The sequence below is a fragment of the Clavelina lepadiformis genome, chromosome 3 (genome assembly GCF_947623445.1).
Source record: "Clavelina lepadiformis chromosome 3, kaClaLepa1.1, whole genome shotgun sequence".
Classification (NCBI taxonomy): domain Eukaryota; kingdom Metazoa; phylum Chordata; class Ascidiacea; order Aplousobranchia; family Clavelinidae; genus Clavelina; species Clavelina lepadiformis.
The window spans coordinates 16,837,681-16,849,040 of record NC_135242.1 but is presented as its reverse complement, the minus strand read 5'-3'; the positions used below and the strand labels follow the sequence as shown (position 1 = coordinate 16,849,040).

General features: G+C 36.5%; 1 protein-coding gene across 1 annotated transcript; it reads right to left on the bottom strand.

Moving 5' to 3' along the window:
- Window positions 1–1,657: 1,657 nt before the first annotated feature.
- On the bottom strand, window positions 1,658–7,693 carry LOC143450153 (trifunctional enzyme subunit alpha, mitochondrial-like). The gene is made up of 20 exons (XM_076950589.1): window positions 7,534–7,693; window positions 7,242–7,283; window positions 7,042–7,109; window positions 6,718–6,851; window positions 6,443–6,581; window positions 6,172–6,259; window positions 5,876–6,010; window positions 5,683–5,808; window positions 5,445–5,563; window positions 5,056–5,222; window positions 4,467–4,637; window positions 4,139–4,274; window positions 3,957–4,043; window positions 3,730–3,870; window positions 3,490–3,639; window positions 3,291–3,405; window positions 2,986–3,103; window positions 2,719–2,809; window positions 2,486–2,540; window positions 1,658–2,337 (listed from the first exon to the last, which is right to left on the bottom strand). The coding sequence occupies exons 1-20, from the start codon at window positions 7,601–7,603 to the stop codon at window positions 2,189–2,191; spliced, it is 2,301 nt and encodes a 766-aa protein (XP_076806704.1). The 5' UTR covers window positions 7,604–7,693; the 3' UTR covers window positions 1,658–2,188.
- Window positions 7,694–11,360: the final 3,667 nt, after the last annotated feature.

Below are 11,360 nucleotides of genomic sequence, written 5' to 3'. Positions count from 1 at the left end.
GTACAGTGAATAGGTAAATAAACCATTCTTGGCGCTTACGCTGTATCCAGACCAATAACCGACTGCGACGACCTAAAATGGGCCAATGCCATAGCCTGGAAAGACCACACCTTTCCAATTTACCCTACCCGCAGTTTTGTTCTCATAATATAGATTTAGGCTAATGCAAGCTCATATGTTGATGTCAATGATTGGAAAATCTAAACTTTTCGCTACTTATCCAATAGGTAGCCAACAGAATACAGCTACTTTGTGGGTTAGAATATCCTTTGATCAGTGATGACTAAGTTATGAAGTCAAAAATGCGTCGCTACCTCTAGTCTAAAGCTATCAAAACAAAAGGTTTTGTTGGTCATTTACGACACGCTTTACCCATTTGCTCTACTCGGAGGGGTGTGGCAGCAGGTAAATGTTAGTACGCATGTGACAATATTTACTGTACATGTCATAATTGCAAATAAACAGCGCTGGTGAAAGCGCTCCAAACGTTTGGCTATTGCAACATGAACAGCGAAATGCCAATGATTAAACATGAGGGCAGTCTAAAGTTGATATCATACAGTATAGTAATAAAATCTTTATCGTTTCGAGGAGAATGCCTTCAGGCTTTTGACTGTTTCTTCTATGTTTGCAACATCTTGCCCTTGCTGTTTCAATGAGGGTTTCTTAATTATTTTTTTGCTTTCTCTAGGATAGGGTAACCTGTGTTCGCCGTCACATTGGTTCAACGCTGTTGTGCTAACACTTGAGCACATCATAAAATATCACGTTGTACTCGGAAACTAAAGTTGCTGAACCAAACAAGAATTCCAGAACAAAAAAGTTCCTTGTGATGTATACAAAATAAAATTCTTGGGAACAATTTCTACAAAATGTGAGGTACGAAAGAGGAATACATGCAGTAGCCTACTTTACCTTTCAGAGGAAAATTGTTTGGACCACCCTGCAAATAGTCTTTTAAAATGATATCAGTTATTTTATGAACGACTTTTTTACGACGACAACTTAATATAGTTACAGTTCGATCTGGCGGTAACTGAATTCGATCAATCATTTTATTTTTCGTCAAAAGCGCGGTGGGCATGAAAAATCAACCCAATTGTTATTAGCATGCGCTCACAAATGGGTAAAGTGACAAAGCTGAAAAGGCTTAAAACGTGCTCAAAAAATTAAGGTAATAATTGCTGGTAACAACCAGCACGGTCATTAAACCCAAAAACTCTTAAATTTAAAATTTTCAAACTTATACAAAAAAAGTAATTTAAATACAGTTATGTTTCTGTAAGCATCGATGTGGCTTCCGAGCCTAATATTTGTTCTTCATCCAACTACTAGTTGGTAATTTTCAGCAAGCGCAAACTCATTCGTCCTCTACTGCTTTGAAGTTAACGCTTGGTTACAACCTGTAAGTAGTTAAAACCTATCATTGTGGTTGGTAAGAACAACCAAGTGAACGAAAATGTTGAATTACTGTAAATATTCGGAATTGCTTCGCATTAAGCAAAATATGGTTGTACCTTATTTTACCCTAATTCATTTACATATTGCTCGACGTGCCCTATCCCGCAATCGCAGTGTGGGTTGATCCACACACAGATCAAGAATAGTCAGAATGTTTCCGATTAATAGTTTTTAATTTTGTTAAAATACAAAAAGATCAACTTTCTTTGCTTATTTTTATTTCGCAGATGATGTGTGGTCAGTAGATCATGTTGACATGGCCATTTAAAAAGTAGCCTGTAGTGTAGATATGCCCAGTAGTGATCTTGCTTAGCTATTTCTAGAAACTGATTGTGATGACATTCTACACAGTCACCTTACCACATGAAAATTATTAACGTGCCTGTTGGTGTATTACTGCATGCAACGCCATGGCCATTTGCAAATAGCTCGAATACAATCACATTGCAGCAATATAAAAAAATGTTGGAAACTTTAGGTAGAAAATTATATCATTCAGTTGGCCCACATGTTCAAAGAAGTAATAGATTGAGAAATGGCAAAACACGGATAAAGTCTTGGACAGCGGAAGAATTACGCACGAATTAAGAGACTTAATAACCTGCAGTTCATCGTTAAAGTACCGATATTTTATCAATATTATATCTGAGACAAAAAAGATTTTCTACAACAAACAGTGAAAAGAGGCCAATAAATAATCTGGGATTATAATATCACCAATGAGGGATTAGGATGGATGGAATCTTTTGGATTCATCTTTGGCATGTTCCAGGAGTAGCGAGCAAGGTGTAAATGCGGTACCATATGCTGCTTCAAATCTTCGCATGGTATCGACTAACTGTTTTGCACCGTATAGATCGACGTACCGGAATGGACCTAGTTTTAAACATGAACAATATCTTCGTAACGTCAACCTAAGCAACCCACTACTGTTTAATTAGCTTTTATTAGCCTAATATTATTGGTGACAAACTTAATTTAATAACACAGAAACAGGATGCTAAATCAACGGAAAGTGTCTTACCTCCCAAGCAAGGTGGGAATCCCAAACCAAATACAGCACCGATGTCACCTTCCAGCTAATAAGACAAAATTGAACGTTTAAAAAAGCGCTGTAGGAAAACACTCAGTTTCAGGTACACAAGCGCATTTTCATTTTGCAATGTCATAGAAAATTTGTTTAGAGAATGAAGCGATTCTTTCAGGTTATCATTTCAAAAATGGATTTGTTTTATTATGTCATAACTCATAAGTTACCGGGTTATCAAGGATTCCCTCCTGAAGACACATGACTGCCTCGTTGACAAATCTTGAGATGAGCCTCATTTGGATATCGCTATCACTTCCACTTAAAAAGAGAAGAATGCTCATACTTCAGTAGGTTAACATTCACAATAACGTGCCACCACATGACCAACAGCGCGGCAATTGGTGTAAACCCGCAATTAAAGCATACAAATACACTGTATTAAACGATGCGTCAAATATAACAGAGTTCAATTACAATCATTTTTTAACACTTACACGTCCTGGGCCGGTGTGATGGCAAATTCCTTCAGCACTTTAATGGCAGCATCGTTTATAGGTCGTGAACTTGATTTTTCACCGGAATAAATGTAGATTCCTTTTCCACTCTTGCGACCTTGTAAACGATTAAAAACCGGATATTATTTGTCAGATTCTCTACATTATAGTCATTTCGACCAATCGAACTGAGCAAACATTTGCCTAGATTACGCGTCAATTGTCACGTAGTAACTTCCAGACTGGAGGAATACAAGAAAGCTGTATATGATACGTCTCAAACTAATTCGTTGTAAGCAACAAACCTGCATGTCCACCATCAACCAGCTTTTTCAGGACTTCTACGTTACCACCCGCAAACCTTTCACCAAATACTCCGCCAAGGTAGTTTGACACGTGGACTGCAACATCAATGCCAACCTAACAAAAAGAAATTATATCATGATACAACATAACGTCCATGACCTTACCGACATGTGCCCTGATAAGAACATCTCGCATTACCTCATCCAACAATGTGGCAATGCCTACAGGAAATCCGAAACCGGTTGCGAGTTTGTCAATTTTTTGTGGTTCAACCCCTTCTTGAAGAAGTCTGATAACCTCCGACAGTGTTGGAGCAAGGAGCCTGGTTGTGTAGAAACCTGGACCATCCTAGGATTGGGCAAATTTGCGTGCATTAGAAAATAAAACAAATTTCTGAATTTCTTTGTGTAAATAATTAGGCACAAATTGGATAATCACCTTGACCACAATGACCAATTTTCCCTGTTTCAAACCAACTTGAACAGCGGCTGCTGTTGTGTCTTTTGAGGTTTTGTCAGTGGTGATAATTTCAAGAAGTTGCATCTTGTCAACAGGTGAAAAATAATGCATGCCTATCACCTGTAATAAATTTCGTTTTGTATAAGAATATCTTATGATTTACTTTACGTTTTTAATTTGTAAATTAATATAACATTTTATTAAACCTTTTCTGGCCTTTTGCTTGCTTTTGCAATTTCGGCAATTGGCAATGCCGAAGTGTTGGACGCAAATACGCAGTGCTCTGGAATTACCTGTGAGGATAGCAAAGAATCATGAAAGTTTCATATAGTGCTGGCAAACTACTTTTAATATTCGCCAGACAAATATTCAAATAAAGGCTACGTACGGCTTCTGTTTCTTTAACAACTTTGTGCTTGATATTAATATCTTCAAATACTGCCTCAATTACAATGTCAGCTTGGCTCAGCGGTTCATAGGAAAGGGTGGCATCAAGATTTGCTACGATTTGATCCCTCTCAAATCTATTCAATCAGGAATAGAATTTGTAAGCACAATGGTGTGCTCAGTGCTCACACTACATTTTGCTGTGTACAGAAAATTTCAGTTGACTCGAAAACATACTATTAATTATTATTAATCAATTTGACTCGTGAGAATCTAAAAACATTTTATGCATTTGTACTCATGGAAATGAGGCCAAAAACTTGTCATACGTGGAGATTTTCTTTTTTTTAGCTGCTGTGTTGAATCCCTGATAAATTTGCTCTTGCCCCCTTGCCAGACCACTGGAAAATGAGTCTTTCATGATAGTTTGGTAGCCTTTATCAATGCTGACTTGAACAATTCCAGCACCCATTAGGCCAGCACCAAGAACAGCAACACACCTTACGAAGTTAAACAAACAAGATTTTCTAGTTAAACCTTTCTCTAAAGCAAAACCAGAGCTACCTTTGGTTATTTTACAGAGGACAATACAACTTGTAATCGTAAAATACCCGAGGCAATTATAGAATATTCAATGTAAGATAAGTTGTGTAACCATAAAACATATTTAAAAATGTACAATTTCAAAGCTTATACTGCAAAAACATAAATACAGCACTAATCATCATACCAGAGGCTTTTTTAGCGTGACTATATATGGAAAACTTGGTTGCAAATTGTGGGGTTCTCTACCAAATTGTTTATAAAAAAGTAATTTAATTATTTCTGGAGTAAAAAAGAGACATTGTATGTCGCCACCAAACCTTTTATCAAAATATGCTTGCCTGGGAAATTGTACGATAAAAAAATAAAACTTACTTTGGAGGTCGTTCAGGATTGCCAAATCTGTTTTTCTTGCAGTGCGTTTGGCCTTCATATAAACCAATCAAAGCCTTAGAAACGTTGGTCTGTGAAAGTTCACCAAATGCAGCAGCTTCTGCGATGTAACCTGCCTCTTTACCTTTTGTTACCCCTTCTTTGATTACCTGCAATATTAGTTACAAAGTTCAAATACCCCAATCAATTGCATAATTGCATCACATTCAGCCCAGAATCAAATCTAATCATTTCCTAACTAATTACTCATCACGTCTTACCTAGTACATTTATTTACAAGCTGTTAGAATGGTAGCAGAAGTTATTTTTTGTCAGAATAATACTGATAATTTTTTTTTGATTAAGTGACTAAAAACTATAATATTTCTTACATCTGCTATCTTTAATGGGGCTGGATACAAGCCTTTAGAAACTTTCAAAGCTTTTCCTTTTACAGTGTCGAAAAAATAATTTCTAACAGCTTCAACACCCAAAGCACTGTGAATAATTCCTGTGAAAATAAACATAATTACCTACTTCATGCAATATACACCACTAAATAATAATGCAAAAAAACTTGGTTTAGTGTTTTTAGAATACATATAAAATGTCTTTTTGGTGAGTACGCACTGTCCATCATTGAAAACTTCACAGTGGGCTTTGCAATTGACCCATTTGCCAATCCACGAGCAGTTTCAATTGCCACCTGTTCCAAATATTTCATTGTTGCTGTTTCTGGGTCCATAACGCCAGGACCTGCACAATATAAATGTGTGAAAAAACTGCAAGTAAGGTAAAATTAAAAAAATTGCAAATAAAGTACCAAGTGGCTGCACTAATTGATCAACCAAGCCCATTCTCTTGGCCTTTTTCGGTTTAATATTCTTGCCAGTCATTGCCATGTCAAGGGCAGAAGGAACACCAACAAGTTTGGTTAATCGTTGAGTTCCACCGGCACCTAAACAAACCTTTTCATTAAAAAGTCACTTCTCATTTTCAACTCCAATATAAACAACAAAATGCAGCTTGTTTACGAAAAAAGAGTAATGGCTGTAGATACACCAATAAAATTTGAAACCATTAAAAAAAAGTAATTGGACATTAAGCTAAATATCATACCTGGTAGCAAGCCCAACATCACTTCTGGCACTCCAAGGTTTGTTTTTCGATCGGTCGTTGCTATACGATATTGACAAGCCAATGTAAGCTAAAAATGCAATATTTATCATGCAGTAAAAATTGATTTTTTAGTACAGCAAAGATTTTGTAAATCAGGTTGGGCATATTTCATTTAATCAAATTTATCATTGATCAGTTCATCATGTACTTTCCCTAATCATAAACATTTTAAAACTGCTTTTGGTATAAGCTATCTATCAATTTGACATACTTCAAGACCTCCACCAAGTGCTACACCATGAATAGCAGCCACAAATGGTTTTTTGCTATCTTCCAAGTCCTGAAAGATTTTCTGACCTTGTTTTGCAACTTCAGTCACTTGACTTTCGTCACCAGCCGTTTTCAGCATCCTTTGCAAATAAAGATTACAAATATTGGAAATTAACTTTTTGCTATATGTACTAAATTATATACTGTACATGCAAAATAAACATTATTTTTGTGATAGTTTAAAATCTAACAGCAGTTTTTTAAAAAGTATCTTACCCAATGTCAGCGCCAGCCACAAAAGATCCTGGCTTTGACGATATCAAGACAGCTCCTTTTACGTCTTTATTTTTCTGTATTGTACTGAACACCTCAACAAACTCTTCTAAAACTTCTTGATTCAAAGTGTTCATCTAAAGAGTGCAGTAAACATTATTATAAATATTTGAAAAAAGTGGTAGAAACAACAGCAAATTTTAGTGACCATGTTGTAGCATTTGTAATACTGTTGCAAAATATAGTATTGGAGTACTACTAAATTTTGATGCAAAATATAGCATGTAGCCTATACAGTTACAGTACAGTACTAAAATTGTTAGTTACCTTTGCACCTTCTTTGTCAAGCCTAACTACGGCAATGTCACCTTGATAATCAACATTTATATGCTTGCCTGTATATACATAACAAGTGTAAATATCTACAAGTATATCACTCTAAATCAAACCAATCTAATAACATTATTCATATCATCAACATTTCAAAATGTTATTATTTTCAACAGAAACATTGCCATGAATTATACCTTGTAATGCAGCTGACATTGATACAGCTCTACTAGCTGAGCCTGAAAAAAAAAACGTTTATGAGACAAGTTTATTCTACATTATAGATAACAAGGTTAGTTCTAAGACGCACAAGTGTTAGACATAAGCGATGGGACAATTCAAAATTAAAAGTAGATATACGAGTTGAAGTAAAATAAACTCAGCAGCCCAAAAAAGAAGTTCGACAGAAATTAACTACCATCAATAGCCAAGTCAGCAAAAAAAAGGGTTAAATTCATAAGTTTATAACATCTAAAGCTAAAGTCTTACTGATAAGAGCCTGTTGAGGCACTGAGTTAGTTCGTCTGAGAAGACTTAAGCATCGTAACACTGAAGCCATTTTGATTTTAATTGTATAGCTTGTTTAAAGTAAATCTCTTACATCTACGTCCTGCAAACAGATTTTCTAAAAAGTTCACTAAGAAAGTATAGTTAACAAATCATGTCTATGAAGATTTGATAATTTATAGAGTTTACAATTGAAGTTGCACATATAATTATGTATGCAATACTTTTTAGGTAGTTGTACAACTAATTATAATTATCTGTCATGGAAAACAACATGCATAAACAGGAGAATATGTTAACTTAAGCACATAAATTTTCCCGAAACGTCTACTGTATCAGAAGCCATTTACAAAAGTTGAAAATCACAATTATAGCAACAGGCCAACTTCTGCCTTGTATAACTTGATGCCGAACAATATGCTGGCCACAAATAGCTAACTATGTAATGTTTACACTTTTCCATAGGCTATGGTACGAAGGGATAGGTGTGCATACTCTGAGGACATTTTATCAATATCCTGTTACTGTAACCACCTAGGGACCAAAACCAGTTGGAAATAGGGGAAAAAATCCGTGTCTCCCGTTTTCTTTTTTTCGGAGTTATTGAAATCGGAGCTAAATTTGGTGACTCCTTTTTTAGACCACACCAATTTTTCCTGGTGTCAGTGGTGTGCAATGCCGTTTTGGAAAAAAACTCTTGGGTTTGTTCTTGCCATACTCTGCAGTTTAGTATGTAGCCTATAGGTATATTAATGAAACTCAGTGTTAGGCCTACAAAGAAATGTGAAGCTCAAGTTACATGCTAAACTTTATCCTGACATTAAGTTGGCTCAGTGACCGAGTAATTATAGAGCTGGGCTTGCAATACTCGTAATGCGTCTCTCGTTCGATACCCAGTGGCGCTAACATTGTGATGCCTTTGAGTAAGGCATTGACAACGTTTGCTTCTGTTCAGTGGTCCTGATGAACAATTTCAAATTCCGGCAATACCATATCAAAACATGTGACTCAGTCGGACCTTGCACAAAGACAAGTTCGGTAACCAAGGCTCGAGCGATGAGGAATCATCACTAAGTTAAGTCGAACAAAGACTTTACTCATTCCGAGGATACAGATTCCGATTACCATACCGTACATACGAGTTTATAATATACCAACATCGCCGTCTCACAAAAAGAGTATTTTAACACAAAAATCTTCCAACCATGTCATAGCCAGGCAGGTACTACTGAACGGAATTATGCCAACTAGCCTGGTTTAGTACACACTATAGGGCTGTATCTGTATACCCAGACCAAAAGACACCGGCGTTTGGGAGGTCATGAAATCAATCATGCGTGGTCGTTGGTACAAAGTCCGCACTGGAGAGACATCTTTGTATCGTTTCGTTCTTATCGTTTATTTTTTTGTTCACCCAATTCGTCAAGGATTAGCGCATAGAAAGGTAAAAAGTAACGCACGGATTAGCCATTGGTATGGGGTTACGGTAATAATTTTATTGAGGTTAGGTATTTGAGCTAAAGCTTATCGTATGTCGAATGGGTAACCCTATTTTGTTGCTGTTACTGGCCAGTTTGCTTGTATTGCAGTATAGGCTAGCACCGGCAGTTGGCCACGAATTAAAGCATGTGACGTACACCACAACCTGTCCATTTTCCTTTTATATTTTAAGATGTGTCTCTAAACAAAATTAAAATAAAAGTAATTGCATACAATATTACACAAACATTAAACGTGCATGTATAAGATTTCTTAAATGACTTGATATTTTTTAGAATTTCATGCTCGCAAGTATCTGTTACATTTCTGTTAAATTTTTTAGAGTCGCCCAGCAATAAGCTTACAATTGAGGCAAGAATGCATATTTTGAAGCTCGAACTTTAAACAGAACCCAATCATAAAATCTACTGCAATAGCGCGTACACTCATTTTCAGCAAAGACATATTTTTTCACATACGTTTTTTTCAGACAGCTTTAGACAAACTTTTTCGACTATACCTTTTTCAAACAATTCAGTTATTGTAGTTACAAACTGTAATGCTGGGGAACCGAGTGGTTCGAGCTCCGGTATCGCAATAAATACGGATCATTTTCCTTGTTCGATACTCTGTGGTGTCATATCGTTGTAATAATGTCAAAATTTTTTCTATCTTTTTATCATTTGTTAAACTCTATACAGAAATAAAAAAAACAAAGTGTGTTTTTTAGTAGTGTGGACTAGTAGGCCTAGTAGTAGAGTGAGCCGATATATTTTATAAGGTATGACTTTTATGCTAAAATAAATAATACAAAATAATATAAATAATATGAGATGTCTGAACGAAGTTTGCCATTGTGCAAACCATGAATTTGAATAGCTGATGCTGATTGCTCAGTGCTATCTGTCCAGTTGTTCGAAAATGCGATTCTGAACAAAGTAACAACACTGAAGATAAGTTTTCGATAGCTGATTATATAGCCAAGTTATGCCTTACTATGGAAACAAATTATTAATCGATTAGCAACCGTTACTGTATGTTGCAACTAGGGCTAGGAAAATTTGGCCGGCTAGCCTAGCTGCGCTAGCGACTGAAGATTTGGTTCTAGTGCAGAAGTGCACAGCCGCGTGATGCATTTACATAATAGACCCCTGCTTTCCACATTGTGACGTCATTTGGTTGGGCACTTATGCACCCAAAGATTTTGTTAGCTTTTCAGCAATTAGCCGAAAACGTTTACGCCCAGGTAAAAGAGAATTTGGAGCAAAACTTTTGGTAATCCATTGAATCCCAGAAGTTTGCTGCTCTGTTAATTATTCTTACATTGGGAAATACGATATAAAAAAAAAAGTTTAAAATGTGTGACAATCCAAACTTGCACAAAGGCTACTTCATTAACCAGAGCTCAAGCGATAAGGAATCATCACTGGGTTTAAGTTGTACAAAGACTATCCTCAATTTGAGTATAGAGATTATCATACCATACCAACTTGACATTCAAATGCTGCAGCAAGCACAGACTCTTGAAAAATGTAGTGTAGTGTAGGTGAAGGTGTAGTGGCCTTCCAGACTGCAGAGTATAGCAGGTGCACACCTGAGTAGTTTTTGTGAAAACAACACCGCACTCCAGCACACTACAATAGTAGGCACAAGCACAATGCATCAGGCCTCAGTCCATAACGCCTGCTGATTATGCTTCGGCCACAATGCACACCTACACAACGGAATTTTGCTCCTGCAGGTCTGAAATATCTAGAAATACTACCATACTCTGCAGCACGGGTTGCCATGCTTTCCACTATGGCCCGTGTACAACACAATGTCGTCCAAGTAATGCTATGCAAATAACCTTGCAGTCATGTAGGAAATATAAAACAGTGAAGCAGACTCTCTGCCAGCCAGACTGCGGAGTTTGACCATTGGTGCACTCAAAAATTTTTTACATGAGCTATAGTGATGCACCAAGTTTGTGATTTTGCGCTTAATAGCTTGGAGAGTATTTTCAGTTTCCAATTAGAGTTTCAATTAGTAGGGCTGTGGAGTGTGTGTTCGGGTGTTGAACTTTACATTTGCTAGCGCTTTCAAAAAAGTGTCATGAAATAGTATATGTGTGGCATTAGCACCAACAACGTTGAACAAAGTTTGTGATCAACGAAGAAAAATTATCTTTTCCACATGTATCCGAAACCTGTCAATCAGTTGTAGGTAGTAAGCCAAAATTGCAGATCAACTAAATTGTGCTGGTATACATAGTACTGTGCCATAGTTAGCCAGATAAGTGTGAGGCAAAATAAGACTTCTAGCATTGCATATATTTATTTCGCTTTTAA

Excerpts from the sequence above, each read along its gene's own strand:
- LOC143450153 (XM_076950589.1), bottom strand. The coding sequence starts at position 7,603 with ATGGCTTCAGTGTTACGATGCTTAAGTCTTCTCAGACGAACTAACTCA. Across the intron at positions 6,582-6,717 it reads GTGGCTGGCGCTGACATTGG|GATGCTGAAAACGGCTGGTG; the intron begins GTAAGATACTTT and ends TTATTTGCAAAG. Across the intron at positions 2,810-2,985 it reads ATCACACCGGCCCAGGACGT|TGGAAGTGATAGCGATATCC; the intron begins GTAAGTGTTAAA and ends TCTCTTTTTAAG.